Source organism: Schistocerca serialis, chromosome 2 (genome assembly GCF_023864345.2).
Source record: "Schistocerca serialis cubense isolate TAMUIC-IGC-003099 chromosome 2, iqSchSeri2.2, whole genome shotgun sequence".
NCBI lineage: Eukaryota > Metazoa > Arthropoda > Insecta > Orthoptera > Acrididae > Schistocerca > Schistocerca serialis.
The window spans coordinates 723,918,536-723,937,412 of record NC_064639.1 but is presented as its reverse complement, the minus strand read 5'-3'; the positions used below and the strand labels follow the sequence as shown (position 1 = coordinate 723,937,412).

The following is an 18,877-nucleotide window of genomic DNA, read 5'->3' as shown; positions in this document are numbered from 1 at the left end:
TACTGCTTCCCGCTGTCACTCATATTGGGTCTCTGGTTCTGTCTAAGCTTTGTCTTTGACAACACTCACTTTGAGAACTAACACTCATAAGAAAAGAAAACGAAATATATTAACCTAATTCTTAGGTCTAATAATGATGCATCTCGACTCCCGGTATGCCTAGCCATGTGCCCCCAATAGTTACAGGTATAACATTCGACCGGAACGTATTTCATTCATGGTGCTGAGTGAGCCTCAAGGCAAATCTAACAAGCACTAACTTACCATCATTCCCATTAGCTCTAAAATTAGACAAATTCACTGGTTCTCAACATGCAATAAAATCTACTTTACAAAATCCTCGACAGTCAAACTTCTTCTCCATGACCACAATAATTTTTTTTACTCCTTGTACTGTAGGCTGTAGGTTCAGACATTTCTCTAAGAAGGCAACGTCACTGTTCTGACACCAGTGTGGAATGACCATTGGTTGTCACCCATGGACAGTGAAACGAGACATCAGGATGATAGTAGATTTGTTCAATTAATTTGCCTATTCTGACCCTCTGTTGTAGTACATCATAAATGGCTTGTTGGAGGCGTCCAGTCGCCTCTCACGCGAAACAATAGACGTCTGGCCGAGTGTGGTGGCAGTCGAATGCCACTGTCAGCAGTGCCTCCGGCTGCAAACATGATGACAGTGAGGTGGCGCAGCTGACGATGGCCATGAATTTCCCCCAGCGAATGGGCGGCTCCCTCATGACTCAGGGCAGGCTGCCCTGTCTTGTGGTTGAACAACGGACCCAGTATTGCTTTCCGGGAGGTCGCTCCGGGTGTCACAGGCTCGTGGTATAAGCTGTGATACTGAGACAAGAATCATTTAATACACAGATGACTGAGTACTTATACGATCCAGACATGTTAAGACATGTGCTCTGAATACTTCCCTGGTGGCAAGTGAGGAAAGGCTTCTGTCCTTCCGCTTGCGTATTGCAGTGTCGACTGTTGCTATACTCCGCCCATCTGGCTGCGCTTTGCAACACCATTTCTTTTTTTCGTCAGTGTTTTGCTTTGCAATGCACAACACTCTCATCTACCTGTGGCTGGCTCTGTTCCAGCTCACTTACGCTCTGGCGTAGTTTTTGACCAAATACGGTCGATAGACTATATCAGCTTCAGGCCCCTCTGACACTATGTGGACAGCAAATAATCATCGCTATGCACTGCCGAAGAAAAAGGCAACATCCACAAGGACTGTGTTCCATGGCACCAGGGGGAGAGGGGTGCGTTGGATACTGAGAGGTTGGAGTATTAGTGATTTATTTGTCACTGTCATTGGCGGTCAGATGTCGTTCAGGAAGCTTGTCCATTTTAACCATACAGGCAGTAACTGTGTTGAGTTTAAAGATGAACAGTGTTTGCAACATTCATTCTAGGGTAAACCATGTACATCAAAGTGTGCGTGCTTCCTGTTGAATAGCTACAGCCATTTGAACGGGATCGCATAGTGGCCTGCGGGAGACTGGATGGTCGTTTCGATGGGTTGCTGCCCATGTTGGGCACTATGTATCGGTATTGCGCTGTTGCTTCCAACAGTGTTATGTGAAACATTCCCTCAGCTACAGACCAGGTTCTGGACGTCCAGCCAATACAGATGCATGTCAAGATCAACACACTGTGCGACAGGAGCGGGCGACCGGAGGACGAAATGCAGGCAGATGTCGCCCCTGCTACGTCACCAGGGGCCACTGGGAACCTTCTGCTTGCAGCAGAATTAGGATCACGTGCGCGTCTGCTCAAGCTACCACTGACACCACGACGACGCCAAAATCTTCTATGGAGACGTAAAAGAGTCGACTGAAGCTCAGAATGGCGATCTGTTGTCTTCAGTGATGAGAATAGGTTGTGTCTGCATGTGAAAGACGGATGTACACACGTCTGGCGTAAACCTGGTAAGCTGCCTCTTCCAGACTGCATCCGTCCACAGCACACAGGTCCCATCCCATGCTTCGTGGTGTGGTTGGCAGTCAGTACAGCTAGCACTCACATCTGGTGTTTCTGCATGGTAAAGTTACCAGTTCCGCTACATTTCACGGGTTGTTACCGCCGTAATACTGCCGTTTCTGGTACAGGAACGCGGTCTGCTCTTACAGCAAGACAGCGCACATCCACATACGACTTCTCTGGCGCAGCGTGCTCTTCGTGGTGTACAACAGCTGTCCTGGCCAGCAAGATCACCAGATCTCTCGCCAACTGAACACATATGGGACATGGTGAACTGGGTGGTGACTCGTTCTCCAGGGTCTTTTAAGAATTATTGCCGAATTGCAACAAAAGGCACAAGCTGCTCGGGACAACCTATCACAGGATCTACTGTGTACTGACGCGACACTTTGGGCGTTCTTTACTGTAACATTTGTGTTTCATTTGGTCGGAATTTGTTTTCACATACTCGTACAATGATTAATTACCTGCACCTCACCTGTCGATAAAATGACCTTGTTACTGAGGGTATCGCTTTTTCTTCCAGCAATGTACATCTCATAGAGTGTACAAAATATCGGTGTCCGCTGAGATGAACCTTCTGTCCTAACACAGTGTGATCGGGCGCCTCGTTAAACGACCTCCATTGTTTCTTTCCATAACATACGCAAGTATTTTCCTCTCAGTTAACACTTAAAAAGCTTGATAATTACTGCACAAATACCTTAATATACGACTATGAAACAAGATCTCGACCGAATAAATAAGCCAAGGAAGAATAAACATAAATGTAAAAACAGTATTTGTACTAAGGAATAAATTTTATAACAAATTGCCTAAAGAGTTGAAACAGATTTCTAAAAATAAACTTCTTTAAAAAGATAGTCAAAAATACATATTAATCTTTAACTTATGTATAGTAAAGGGTTATTTAGCCCTTTCAGCCTAGTGATGCGTATGGTTCAAATGGCTCTGAGCACTATGGGACTTAACATCTGAGGTCATCAGTCCCCTAGAACTTAGAACTACTTAAACCTAACTAACCTAAGGACATCACACACATCCATGCCCGAGGCAGGATTCGAACCTACGACCGTAGCGATGATGCGTATGACATCATCATATTAACAGCTCCTCAAGACCAGGCTATTCTTCCAAAGATTGTAAAGAACATTGCAGGACCCTCCAAAATCATTGTGATTAGACTGGTTACCGTGAATTCGATAAAAGAGAGAGCATCAGGCTGAATTGCATTAAAAAACGTAGTGTTGCATGGTGTCTAAGCTATAGTACATGTAGCAGGACTTTCAAAATATCGTATCAAGGCAAAAGAAGCAAATAATTTGAAAATTATAGTTGAATGTGTAAATTAACTAGTAGACGGTTTGAAAATTATGTCAATTTTGTTAACTTGTTACTTGGAACTCATTAGGAATTTGTTACGATATCTAACGCAGTACACTATAATATACTAATTGATCATATTTATATTTTAATATAATTTACCAGTATTTTCCTGCTTTAGTCAAAAATTTCTTGCTTGATTACTAGATGATTCGCAACGATAAATCACCTTCAGTGGAAGAAATATTGTTACTCCTCAAAGGTGATTTACCTGATCTGGACCTTGATATGTTTGATGTGGAGAAAGATACTGAAACCGCTAAGCGGCAGGACCGTATTGAGTCAGATACACGGTTTGTTCGAGGGCTGGATCTCGATATGGTTGAAATTCTGGACACCTAAGGCAATGTTGAAGATGATGTTCCCTTGGCTTCAAGGTAGTTACTTGTTAGTCCCAACTGTGAAGCACATCATTCGGCTCAGAGAATTCAATGCAAGAGACGCCGGGAGCTACGATGGAGAATGAAGGACGTCTAAGGAGTGGCTACATCATGTACCGCAATTTTCTCTGACCCTTCACAAGATGAACTGTCACCTTTAAATAAAATCTATACTGTACACAGAAAACTGGTGCATCTTTCGATACAAATGTTCGTGAAACGGAAAAGTATCTTGGGATGCACACCCTTTCAGGTGTTGTGAAAAAGCCTAGTTATGGAATGTACTGGCCGGAGGCTACAAGATTTCCTCCAATAGCTGACTCCTTGCTTAGGAATAGGTTTGATAAGCTAAGAATTATTTACACTCCTGGAAATTGAAATAAGAACACCGTGAATTCATTGTCCCAGGAAGGGGAAACTTTATTGACACATTCCTGGGGTCAGATACATCGCATGATCACACCGACAGAACCACAGGCACATAGACACAGGCAACAGAGCATGCACAATGTCGGCACTAGTACAGTGTATATCCACCTTTCGCAGCAATGCAGGCTGCTATTCTCCCATGGAGACGATCGTAGAGATGCTGGATGTAGTCCTGTGGAACGGCTTGCCATGCCATTTCCACCTGGCGCCTCAGTTGGACCAGCGTTCGTGCTGGACGTTCAGACCGCGTGAGACGACGCTTCATCCAGTCCCAAACATGCTCAATTGGGGACAGATCCGGAGATCTTGCTGGCCAGGGTAGTTGACTTACACCTTCTAGAGCACGTTGGGTGGCACGGGATACATGCGGACGTGCATTGTCCTGTTGGAACAGCAAGTTCCCTTGCCGGTCTAGGAACGGTAGAACGATGGGTTCGATGACGGTTTGGATGTACCGTGCACTATTCAGTGTCCCCTCGACGATCACCAGTGGTGTACGGCCAGTGTAGGAGATCGCTCCCCGCACCATGATGCCGGGTGTTGGCCCTGTGTGCCTCGGTCGTATGCAGTCCTGATTGTGGCGCTCACCTGCACGGCGCCAAACACGCATACGACCATCATTGGCACCAAGGCAGAAGCGACTCTCATCGCTGAAGACGACACGTCTCCATTCGTCCCTCCATTCACGCCTGTCGCGACACCACTGGAGGCGGGCTGCACGATGTTGGGGCGTGAGCGGAAGACGGCCTAACGGTGTGCGGGACCGTAGCCCAGCTTCATGGAGACGGTTGCGAATGGTCCTCGCCGATACCGCAGGAGCAACAGTGTCCCTAATTTGCTGGGAAGTGGCGGTGCGGTCCCCTACGGCACTGCGTAGGATCCTACGGTCTTGGCGTGCATCCGTGCGTCGCTGCGGTCCGGTCCCAGGTCGACGGGCACGTGCACCTTCCGCCGACCACTGGCGACAACATCGATGTACTGTGGAGACCTCACGCCCCACGTGTTGAGCAATTCGGCGGTACGTCCACCCGGCCTCCCGCATGCCCACTATACGCCCTCGCTCAAAGTCCGTCAACTGCACATACAGTTCACGTCCACGCTGTCGCGGCATGCTACCAGTGTTAAAGACTGCGATGGAGCTCCGTATGCCACGGCAAACTGGCTGACACTGACGGCGGCGGTGCACAAATGCTGCGCAGCTAGCGCCATTCGACGGCCAACACCTCGGTTCCTGGTGTGTCAGCTGTGCCGTGCGTGTGATCATTGCTTGTACAGCCCTCTCGCAGTGTCCGGAGCAAGTATGGTGGGTCTGACACGCCGGTGTCAATGTGTTCTTTTTTCCATTTCCAGGAGTGTACAAGTGAACGACAACACTGCAATCAAACAAAGAGAAGCTCCTGATTGTGACAAGTTTTCAGAGGTGTGACAATTTGTTGACAAAATCAAACAAAATTTTTCACTTATTTTTCATTCCTGACATAATATATAAAAAATGAACTGCGCAAATGGGGTATAAAAGTTTTTGCCCGTAGAATTGTGTACGAATTTGAAATATACCGAGGCAAACGAACCATACCTAATGAAGCTGATCTTGGTATAAGTGGTGATGTAGTGATAAGGCTTGTAGAAGGACAATATGAAGCGTTTACGGACAATTGGTTCACCTGTTACAACCTTATTTCTGTCGTGGAAAACTATGGAATGTCGGATGTTGCCAATGTCAGCTCCACAACACCTCAAGATTGCAATCCAAAAATGGACAGAGAGCTGAAAAAGCAGGGACGAGGATCAAATGATTACAGAACTGAAACAGAAAGGAACATCATAGCGCTGAAATGGTATAAGAAGTCTGGCGTCCTTGCATCGTCATACAAAGTAATAAATCCAGTCGCATGTGTGAAACATTGGGCAGTGACCGACCGAAAATATTTTGATGTTGCATGGCCAGACGTTGTTACAGAATGTAAGTGCTGTATGGGTGGAGTTGACTTAAACGCATGCCGATTAATATGTATAGGAGTTATGTTGGCGCGAATACATTTTATCGAAGAATCATACTCCATCTCATTGATATGTGCGTCGTGTATGCATGCTCCTACATTGTCGATATTGCAGACAAAGAGGAATTGTGGTTCTGTGGTCACAGTGATAGATTACAAATTTGAAGGTTTGGGTTCAAATCTCCTGCGTACCCAATATCTTTTTACACAAAATTACGAACTGTCCGTCCGGTCATGGACGTGTTTTCGTTGTATTCAAATCTGTGTACGTGTCATAGAGTAATGTCCGCATGCAACAACGACGTGTAACAAAGGGACCTCCAGACGTGCGTACCTCCTATTTCTTCTACACAGGTACCAACATGTTATGCCGCTTGCGTTCCGTTTTGTGAGTTTTGACTCTCGAATTCCTTTGTTGTAACATAGTTCACATCCGTTAATTCGTTGTTTTCATTTCGGTGAGAGGTCTATGCGACGTCTCGCCTGCTCTCACTACTCATCACCGAATATGAGTCATATGCTAAGAATATGTTACTCTCGCAAGCAAATACAAAGAAACCCAAATGAATTAGGTTTGGAGACCTTACCTTTGCTTTTGGTTTATATATTCCGCCAGGATTTATTGGATGCATTAACTAACCATAACTCGATTATATGTCTCAGTTTTAATGTTTTCAACTGTGAGTAAGTAATCTAGTTACCTAAACCAGTGCACTACTTAGATGCATAAATGAGATATTAAAGAAAACTATTGTTAATACTTCACCTCCATAACATATTTATAATCTAAAATGTATTTCTAAGTGTATATATACATGTTTTCACTTTAAAAAAAACTCGTTAGTTTTGCGGTTTTTAGCATGCGGTGTATTACCCATAGCATAAGGAATAGACGCCGCAATGTAAAGATGTTGTTGTTGTTGTTGTGGTCTTCAGTCCTGAGACTGGTTTGATGCAGCTCTCCATGCTACTCTATCCTGTGCAAGCTTTTTCATCTCCCAGTACCTACTGCAACCTACATCCTTCTGAATCTGCTTAGTGTATTCATCTCTTGGTCTCCCTCTACGATTTTTACCCTCCACGCTGCCCTCCAATACTAAATTGGTGATCCCTTGATGCTTCAGAACATGTCCTACCAACCGATCCCTTCTTCTGGTCACGTTGTGCCACAAACTTCTCTTCTCCCCAATCCTATTCAATACTTCCTCATTAGTTATGTGATCTACCCATCTAATTTTCAGCATTCTTCTGTAGCACCACATTTCGAAAGCTTCTATTCTCTTCTTGTCCAAACTATTTATCGTCCATGTCTCACTTCCATACATGGTTACACTCCATACGAATACTTTCAGAAATGACTTCCTGACACTTAAATCTATACTGGATGTTAACAAATTTCTCTTCTTCAGAAACGCTTTCCTTGCCATTGCCAGCCTACATTTTATATCCTCTCTACTTCGACCATCATCAGTTATTTTGCTCCCCAAATAGCAAAACTCCTTTACTACTTTAAGTGCCTCATTTCCTAATCTAATTCCCTCAGCATCACCCGAATTAATTAGACTACATTCCATTATCCTTGTTTTGCTTTTGTTGATGTTCATCTTATATCCTCCTTTCAAGACACTGTCCATTCCATTCAACTGCTCATCCAAGTCCTTTGCTGTCTCTGACAGAATTACAATGTCATCGGCGAACCTCAAAGTTTTTATTTCTTCTCCATGAATTTTAATACCTACTCCGAATTATTCTTTTGTTTCCTTTACTGCTTGCTCAATATACAGATTGAACAACATCGGGGAGAGGCTACAACCCTGTCTTACTCCCTTCCCAACCACTGCTTCCCTTTTATGTCCCTCGACTCTTATAACTGCCATCTGGTTTCTGTACAAATTGTAAATAGCCTTTCGCTCCCTGTATTTTACCCCTGCCACCTTTAGAATTTGAAAGAGAGTATTCCAGTCAACATTGTCAAAAGCTTTCTCTAAGTCTACAAATGCTAGAAACGTAGGTTTGCCTTTCCTTAATCTTTCTTCTAAGATAAGTCGTAAGGTCAGTATTGCCTCACGTGTTCCAGTGTTTCTACGGAATCCAAACTGATCTTCCCCGAGGTTGGCTTCTACTAGTTTTTCCATTCGTCTGTAAAGAATTCGTGTTAGTATTTTGCAGCTGTGACTTATTAAGCTGATAGTTCGGTAATTTTCACATCTGTCAACACCTGCTTTCTTTGGGATTGGAATTATTATATTCTTCTTGAAGTCTGAGGGTATTTCGCCTGTTTCATACATCTTGCTCACCAGATGGTAGAGTTTTGTCAGGACTGGCTCTCCCACGGCCGTCAGTAGTTCCAATGGAATATTGTCTACTCCGGGGGCCTTGTTTCGACTCAGGTCTTTCAGTGCTCTGTCAAACTCTTCACGCAGTATCATATCTCCCATTTCATCTTCATCTACATCCTCTTCTATTTCCATAATATTGTCCTCAAGTACATCGCCCTTGTATAGACCCTCTATATACTCCTTCCACCTTTCTGCTTTCCCTTCTTTGCTTAGAACTGGGTTTCCATCTGAGCTCTTGATATTCATACAAGTCGTTCTCTTATCTCCAAAGGTCTCTTTAATTTTCCTGTAGGCGGTATCTATCTTACCCCTAGTGAGATAGGCCTCTACATCCTTACATTTGTCCTCTAGCCATCCCTGCTTAGCCATTTTGCACTTCCTGTCGATCTCATTTTTGAGACGTTTGTATTCCTTTTTGCCTGTTTCACTTACTGCATTTTTATATTTTCTCCTTTCATCAATTAAATTCAATATTTCTTCTGTTACCCAAGGATTTCTACTAGCCCTTGTCTTTTTACCTACTTGATCCTCTGCTGCCTTCACTACTTCATCCCTCAAAGCTACCCATTCTTCTTCTACTGTATTTATTTCCCCCATTCCTGTCAATTGCTCCCTTATGCTCTCCCTGAATCTCTGTACAACCTCTGGTTCTTTTAGTTTATCCAGGTCCCATCTCCTTAAATTCCCACCTTTTTGCAGTTTCTTCAGTTTTAATCTACAGGTCATAACCAATAGATTGTGGTCAGAGTCCACATCTGCCCCTGGAAATGTCTTACAATTTAAAACCTGGTTCCTAAATCTCTGTCTTACCATTATATAATCTATCTGATACCTTTTAGTATCTCCAGGGTTCTTCCATGTATACAACCTTCTTTCATGATTCTTAAACCAAGTGTTAGTTATGATTATGTTGTGCTCTGCGCAAAATTCGACCAGGCGGCTTCCTCTTTCATTTCTGTCCCCCAATCCATATTCACCTACTATGTTTCCTTCTCTCCCTTTTCCTACACTCGAATTCCAGTCACCCATGACTATTAAATTTTCGTCTCCCTTCACAATCTGAATAATTTCTTTTATTTCATCATACATTTCTTCAATTTCTTCGTCATCTGCAGAACTAGTTGGCATATAAACTTGTACTACTGTAGTAGGCGTGGGCTTCGTATCTATCTTGGCCACAATAATGCGTTCACTATGCTGTTTGTAGTAGCTTACCCGCATTCCTATTTTCCTATTCATTATTAAAGCTACTCCTGCATTACCCCTATTTGATTTTGTGTTTATAACCCTGTAGTCACCTGACCAGAAGTCTTGTTCCTCCTGCCACCGAACTTCACTAATTCCCACTATATCTAACTTCAACCTATCCATTTCCCTTTTTAAATTTTCTAACCTACCTGCCCGATTAAGGGATCTGACATTCCACGCTCCGATCCGTAGAACGCCAGTTTTCTTTCTCCTGATAACGACATCCTCTTGAGTAGTCCCCGCCCGGAGATCCGAATGGGGGACTATTTTACCTCCGGAATATTTTACCCAAGAGGACGCCATCATCATGTAATCATACAGTAAAGCTGCATGCCCTCGGGAAAAATTACGGCTGTAGTTTCCCCTTGCTTTCAGCCGTTCGCAGTACCAGCACAGCAAGGCCGTTTTGGTTATTGTTACAAGGCCAGATCAGTCAATCATCCAGACTGTTGCCCTTGCAACTACTGAAAAGGCTGCTGCCCCTCTTCAGGAACCACACGTTTGTCTGGCCTCTCAACAGATACCCCTCCGTTGTGGTTGCACCTACGGTACGGCTATCTGTATCGCTGAGGCACGCAAGCCTCCCCACCAACGGCAAGGTCCATGGTTCATGGTTCATGTTATCATGGTCAAATATTATGTTTAAATGTTACATTGAAAAGGTCCACAGAATTTTATGAATGGACAACTGGTGCGTTTAGTTGTTACAAAAAAAGTTTTGCTAAAAGTGCGCCATGGTACATACGCGATTTTGCAAATGTGCGCCATCTCTCCTGGATTTCCCCTATAATAGAGAATTACTGAGGTGAGCATCTTTTTTGCCTGCAGATGATGACCGACGCCCTCTTCTTCGACGGCATCCAGGAAACCGTCGAGCTGTTCGCCGCTTCATCGAGTTCTCCTGTATACGAATACCTCTTTGAGGTCGACGGAGAGCGAAACTTGCTGAAGAGACTGATGTTCAACGCGAAGAAAGCAGGTCATTTCTTGATGCCTTCAAACTCGTGACAATTCTGTTTTCAATTCAAGGAATCCTTGTACACAGTAGAAAATCATGTGAGCTGCTGCGCTGTGCTGGAAAACGGAATACCTGCAAGCATAGGTTAGGATTCCTCATCGTGGGACTTTATTGCTGATAAGGGAATAGTCCGACCTGTCGTGTCGAAATCTAGTTTTATTTTTCTTGGTCTGGTCATCACCTTGGTAAGAATCTCGTGTGTAGGAATTTTAACTGCCGGTATGGATTGAGAGTTACTAAAAACTAATGGAGCATCTTACATTTGCACACATTATGTGTGTGAGACTTGCTGACGTATAGCCCTGAATTTTCGCTCTTCACGACACCTTGATTTTTCAGTAGTTTGTTATGCTAAAGGCTGAATCCTATGATTGAAAATAGTAAAATATTATTAAATTTATTTAGAGAAGTACAACATATATGTCACGTACAACTTTTTTAATTTGTTAGGAGGCAGCACAATAAATATAATGCAGTAACGGACGAAACTTGACAGCCATGTCAGCCACAAACATAATTCGACGATTTTACGCAAAACAAACTGTCAATGAGTCTATATATGTCGCTAATTGTTTCCTGTTAATGTCCTGTAAAGTGCCTTCGACTGACGAGCTAATCTATGTGCATCGCATCACATAGAATCTGAAACGTGTACACTTCTTTGTCAGGGCAAGTCCGAATCACTGCACACAATGATACAAAAATCTTGTTCTCTAACAAAGAATCTAAATAGATAAAAGCGATTTGCTCCCATAAAACAGAAGAAGAGCGAGATGAATGGAAACAGATATCTAATTCACTAAAATCGTTGAGTATACCATCAGATTTTTGCACAGAACATTTCGCTTTTGAACATGTGGCCCAATTTTCCAGCCAACTATTGAAGACAACCGTATTCATTCATTAGTGAGTGTGAGTGTGCAGACATGTTCTGGACTTCTCCCCTTTGGTTGCCACCTTTCTTGTAGCATGCATGTCTTTTTTGAAAATTACATTCTTCTGCATTATATAGGTGAGATTTTAGTGAACCATACGTTTTGTTCTTCGCATCTGGAACAAAAGCTTCGATCGTTTTGGTTTAAATTTCTTTTCTGATTTTAAGTATAAATTTATCTTCCTAGATCCAATTTTATGTTGTTTCTAAATTTTTCGCACCTATATCTTTGGCTATATCGCAGGTCTAGTCACGTATCATAGTATCGTTGGCTCTTCACGTGGCTCAAAAAAGACGAATTATTATTTCCCTTAAATGCTTACATCCATCTAAACCTTCATTTCTACGGGTGTAAAATTCATATTTAGAACACATGGAACTCCACTTATCACTTACATATCATCTGCATTCAATCAATGCACTATACAGTACAATCTTTCAAAAAATATGTATGATAATTTGAATGTTCCTTTAAAAAACCACGTTGTGGCACATCAGATAATATTCAAGTGTATTTTCTGTTGGTGGCTTCAGCTAGCGTCAGTTGTAGGTCTCCACAGCGAGTGGAAAATCATTCACACGGCTCCCTGTGAACTCTACTCTGCAAGATTATACATTACACAGAATATTTTTAAGGCCGGTGTATTTCAAATAAATACCTGAAATAAAAAGAAAGAAAGATAAAAAAATCTTGTTCACTTTAATTTTTAACACAGTCTCGAAGTAATATTCTTTCAAGATAGAAAGCAATTAATGACATTATCTGCCAATGAGCACTGATCAACGAGGAAAGTTGAAAATTACAGGCAAACCTGGGCCTCCTGCTTATTGGGCGGATGCGCTAGCCACTGCGCCATCCTCACACAGTACTGATAGCAGCTTTATGGACTGCCCTAGCACGCCTCCCATCAGATCTGTTGAGACTTTGGGTCCGACTTTGGCGAGGTAGGATAGTCCATCCAGTTGCGATCAGCACTGTTTCAGGGTGGCGCAGTGATCAGCGCATCTGCCCAATAAGCAGAAGGCCCAGGTTCGAATGCAGGTTTGTCTGTAATTTTCAACTTTCCCCAACGATTTAAATCAAAGCCCACCAGCAGTTGATGTCATTAACTCCTTTGTGCTTTGGTTCATAATGGCTGCGAGATGAAAATTGTATCTGTTCTTTTGGACATGTCCGAAAGAACAGACATCACATATACAGGTTGAACATTAATAAAACCGACAAACACCAGGGACGGATTCCTGCCTGGAAATGGAGGAAAGAAGGTCCTACGAACTTGGGTCTGGAAATGCATCGTTTGCTCGTTAGATGGCACCGACGAATGACATTTCCTCTAGCCACGTGTGGTGTGTTCTATGTTGTGTTGCAGGCTGTATTATTGACGCAGCATACTGTACGCAGCAGAATGTCGGGAACAAGCCAAGATGGTGTTTGTGTACGGTCAATCAGATGGAAACGGTCTAGAGACAGCACGACTATACCAACGACATAATACAACATTTCAAGCCCATTCTGGGCGTCTGTATAATCATGTATCTTTTCAGACAGACGAACGTGCAGGGAGGCGGCAGATTCAGCGTGCACCAGATTTGGAGGACCGGGTTCTATAGGATATTGATGCGAACCCTAGTAGAAGTGAAACGTCCAGAAAAATTAATGAATTACTGTGCTGATAAATCTCTTACATTATTTGATTTTCAAACAGCTGAGCAAAACTGAACGTACCCAGACATTTCGCTCTTTACCTATCCTGATCAACACTAAACTGACACACAATATTTTTAGCCCAACGCAATCTGACTTTCAATAATCCCTACAAAAGAATGGCCCTGACTAACATTAACCTATACCTTTCACAAATAAACTTACCTCACAAAAATCTTCGTTACTCGAACTACTGCAATACAGCGAGCGCCACTACGGCCAGCTAAATAAAAGATTCACACTACTGAAGTCACTAACTACTGATAGGCATAGTTGGCAAATGAAAGATTTTGATAGAGAACAAACAATGTATTTACCTTAATAGTGTTCAAAGGTCATTATATACACTCCTGGAAATTGAAATAAGAACACCGTGAATTCATTGTCCCAGGAAGGGGAAACTTTATTGACACATTCCTGGGGTCAGATACATCACATGATCACACTGACAGAACCACAGGCACATAGACACAGGCAACAGAGCATGCACAATGTCGGCACTAGTACAGTGTATATCCACCTTTCGCAGCAATGCAGGCTGCTATTCTCCCATGGAGACGATCGTAGAGATGCTGGATGTAGTCCTGTGGAACGGCTTGCCATGCTATTTCCACCTGGCGCCTCAGTTGGACCAGCGTTCGTGCTGGACGTGCAGACCGCGAGAGAAGACGCTTCATCCAGTCCCAAACATGCTCAATGGGGGACAGATCCGGAGATCTTGCTGGCCAGGGTAGTTGACTTACACCTTCTAGAGCACGTTGGGTGGCACGGGATACATGCGGACGTGCATTGTCCTGTTGGAACAGCAAGTTCCCTTGCCGGTCTAGGAACGGTAGAACGATGGGTTCGATGACGGTTTGGATGTACCGTGCACTATTCAGTGTCCCCTCGACGATCACCAGTGGTGTACGGCCAGTGTAGGAGATGGCTCCCCACACCATGATGCCGGGTGTTGGCCCTGTGTGCCTCGGTCGTATGCAGTCCTGATTGTGGCGCTCACCTGCACGGCGCAAACACGCATACGACCATCATTGGCACCAAGGCAGAAGCGACTCTCATCGCTGAAGACGACACGTCTCCATTCGTCCCTCCCATTCACGCCTGTCGCGACACCACTGGAGGCGGGCTGCACGATGTTGGGGCGTGAGCGGAAGACGGCGTAACGGTGTGCGGGACCGTAGCCCAGCTTCATGGAGACGGTTGCGAATGGTCCTCGCCGATACCCCAGGAGCAACAGTGTCCCTAATTTGCTGGGAAGTGGCGGTGCGGTCCCCTACGGCACTGCGTAGGATCCTACGGTCTTGGCGTGCATCCGTGCGTCGCTGCGGTCCGGTCCCAGGTCGACGGGCACGTGCACCTTCCGCCGACCACTGGCGACAACATCGATGTACTGTGGAGACCTCACGCCCCACGTGTTGAGCAATTCGGCGGTACGTCCACCCGGCCTCCCGTATGCCCACTATACGCCCTCGCTCAAAGTCCGTCAACTGCACATACGGTTCACGTCCACGCTGTCGCGGCATGCTACCAGTGTTAAAGACTGCGATGGAGCTCCGTATGCCACGGCAAACTGGCTGACACTGACGGCGGCGGTGCACAAATGCTGCGCAGCTAGCGCCATTCGACGGCCAACACCGCGGTTCCTGATGTGTCCGCTGTGCCGTGCGTGTGATCATTGCTTGTACAGCCCTCTCGCAGTGTCCGGAGCAAGTATGGTGGGTCTGACACACCGGTGTCAATGTGTTCTTTTTTCCATTTCCAGGAGTGTATATATATATCAGTCCATGATATCCAATATTACAAATTTACTCTTTCTGATGGACACACGTCCAGATCGTCCGCTCTCAAAATTCCGCCATCTCTCTCCCCACATCCACCACTGCTGGCGGCTCACCTCCAACTGCGCAACGCTACGCGCTGTTAACATCCAGCTGCCCAACACTACAATGGCAGACAACAATGCAAACTAGCCACAGACTGCACACAGCACAGCCAGTGATTTTCATACAGAGCGTTACGTGGCGTTACCAATAAGAAAACCTAAACAGCCTACTTACACAAGCTTCAGGCAAGCTGTCCACCAATGTGAGCCAAAGTACGATTAAGTGTCCTGAATGACAACCACTACTACCTCCATGACCTGCTACGAGAACAAGGATTATCAGCAGAGGTCAGAGGAACTTTCATTCGCCAGCGCCATCTACCGCGGCAACGATGCAGTTCTGGACACACGATCATACGACCTTTTTTCCTCGGTTTCCAATCAGGAATCAGTCCCTGCAGTTTGTCGGTTTTATTAACGTTCACTCTGTATAATATTCTTCTGCAATGAGCATTGTGATGACAGTGAAATTTCCGCACATTCTCGACCATGGTTGCAACGCTTACTAAAACAATTGCCGCGGGTTCCTAGGGTGCGCCACGTCGATAAATGAGTTACGTTTCTGAGGAATGGGGGGTGTGTAGGGATGACTTACAGTACGGGTACGTATAAGCAGTTAACTTTTGGACTGTGACACTAACAAATTTAAACTAATAGTATCAAAATAAATACGATTGGTTTCCACGTGGCATGACGGACCTCTCCCCTGTGAGCACGATTTACCTATCACAGAATCAGGAAGGTCGTTTTCTACATAGAAAGCCTTATAATTGTGAACTCAGAAACGTAAGGAGCATCACTTTAATGATGTTATCATTGGGTATTCAAAGAGCTTCGTAATTAGCGGTGCATTCTACCGCACATAGGACATAATCTGAGAGGTAACTACTTAACTACAGCAATGACCCACAGGAATTATTTGCATGCCGCCTTTGGTTCTTTTTGCGATATGCAATTCAGGTTGCTTTGTGTTGCAAACAATGGCACCCGCAGAAAGGTCGGTTCCGTGTGAGTGAATTTTGAGAGCAATGCCAAAAGACTTACGATTTCTATTTTAAGTACCGTCCTTGGCGCCTCACGGATGCGCCGCGGTGCAGTATTTACCAATCTTTTTGTGCCTTTGCTGAAACAAATTGCATCGCCGAGGCAAACGAGCTATTTTTTCGTGTCTTTTAGATTTCATTGTGTTTAATCATAGCGCTGTTCATAACGACATTGAATACAGCTTACACGTAGATAGTTCTAGCCGTCTTTCAATCAACATTTCAGCACTGTTGGTTAGCGTTAAACTGATATGCATCAGAAAGTAGCTGTAGACTCACTTTGACGAGCCGGCCGCTGTGGTCGAGCAATTCTAGGCCCTTCATTCCGAAACCACGCGGCTGCTACGGTCGCAGGTTAGAATCCTGCCTTGGGCATGGATGTGTGCGATGTCCTTAGGTTAGTTAGGTTTAAGAAGTTCGAAGTCTAGGGGACTGATGACATCAGATGTTGAGCCTCACAGTGCTTAGAGCCATTTGAGCCATCACTTTGGCTAAAATTAGGTATTATTGTGAAAACATGAAATATGTTTTTGGATTCAGACAATAAAGAATTTTTTAAAGAAATCACGATGTGCTGTGTGATTAGAAACACGTTGTTCTTTCGTACTGAGGACGCTATCGAAGTGTTACTGCGGTTCTCACAGATGAGCTGCGACGGTGTGAGTAGACACTCCATTGTTGTCATTGCTGGAAGACGCTCAGGAGCCAGTTTCTGTTCAACTGCGCCCCATACGGTTAAATAAATTGTCTGCCTTTATCCTGTTGGACAAACGCGTTACGTGCAATCTGTAGGAAGTGATTTACGCGTCAGTAAAGTAATATAGCCTAGCCGTGATCAGAGCTGCTCAATCAGAATCTCTGAGCACAGTCTCACAAGCAAACACAAAATACTGTTTGACGAAAGAAAAGTTTTTGTCCCGGGCTCCTGCATAATGGGAACATGTAATTAAAGGGGCTGTAGAAATCAGAATGTGTAACAGGAACTTCGATCGTGACAGCGGATATAATTTGAGTGGTGCATGAAAGCGAGCTGTCGATGCAGAGATATTCGTCGCAATGTTTACGCTACTACGGTAGCGGTAGCGCCACCAGCGCAGACGTTGACACCATCTGCGGCAGCGTTACGTAATTACGGACCAATCAGAAGTCGTTTATGGACCATATAAGGTCACCACAGCAGCAGTTTGACCGTCAGTTGCTCCTGACAAAGACGATCGAGGTAATCGTCGAAAGCTTGAGGTTCTGCCCTGAGTTGACGAGGCAAGAAATCAGAGAATGTTTTATACTACACGTGTAAGCTGATTGTTAAATGTCTATCTGTATGAAGCTGGCTTTCCTACTGAGTGCAAAAATAATCAGTAGTAGGTAGGAACGTGAAGTTGGACGCTATTTGTCCCTTGCATACCTCTAGCGCCAGGGCTATTTATGAGACACGTTATATCTCCTCCTCCTCATTCTACTTACTACATTCAGTTTGCTCTGAGCTATGCACAGTTGGGGTACACAAAGAGGGCATCTAGGCGCCGTGCTTAACTTGCTCTGGATTTTTATTTCGCACGTATCGAGTAAAATCACTAGAAGTAAATGATTCATATCAAAATTGTTAGAAACCATTCAACAGCCAAGATCGCATAACATATTTCTTAAATTTAAGACAACCGGTTTCAAAAGCGTATGCTATCATCTTCAGCTCTTGAAGTCTTTTGTTGAAGCCACCAGCTACAGGCGACGTCACCGAGCCAGCAGTGCGTTCTGGCTGTTCCAGACACGTTCGCATTCCTTCTCACTCAGTTTACTCATACTTTTGCAGTAGCTGCGTTATACAATTCTGCATTAACTTGGCACTGTTCACATGCAACAAGGAACTGGGCTGAGTAAGTCGGTTACAAGTTTTCAGGCTCTCATAATAATCTTTATTTTGATATTTAAGCTTTATGATTGCAACTCGCGATTTACCTCTAGTCACTTATTAGAACAGGCTTTATTAATAGTGAAAATAAATTTAGCAGTTGGTACGCCGATAATTAAATTTGGAAACGTGATATAGATTTACGCCAACTACTGAACGATTTAATTAAGATGTAATTTGTTTAGGGATTTCAACTCTCAAATGACAAAAAGGTCACTTTACAACCAATGGTTTATGTAACAGTTGATGCTGAGAGCTGAAGTTTTGAAATCATCCCAGTCATTGGTAAATGGTTAGACTATGTTTAGAGTCAGTTCATATCAAATTTGTAATTTATTATACTGGAAGCTTCATGTCAGGTCATTGCCTCAAGAATTGTGACTGTTTGTACATCACGTTGTGGCAAGATGCGAAGCCCTTACACATTCTCTGTACAATACCCAACTCTCCCTGTGTGATTTCTACATTTTTGGAGCCCTAAAGAAAGACATTCGTGCCATCGATTTGCCTCGGACGAAACCGTGCATGTTTGGTAATCATAGTTCCGTAGGCAACTGCAAGCATTATTCCATGAAAGAACTGGTGGTCTTGTCTCAGGAGATAGACCTATTAACAGTTGTGACG

The 18,877-nt window shown here is 44.1% G+C and overlaps 1 protein-coding gene across 1 annotated transcript in view; it reads left to right on the top strand.

Moving 5' to 3' along the window:
* The window catches only part of LOC126456361 (juvenile hormone esterase-like), a 172,046-nt gene that overhangs the window by 134,344 nt on the left and 18,825 nt on the right, over positions 1 to 18,877 (top strand). The window contains exon 8 of the mRNA XM_050092115.1: positions 10,591 to 10,741. Within this exon, the coding sequence (XP_049948072.1) occupies positions 10,591 to 10,741 (151 nt within the window). The remainder of the gene's footprint in view (positions 1 to 10,590; positions 10,742 to 18,877) is intronic.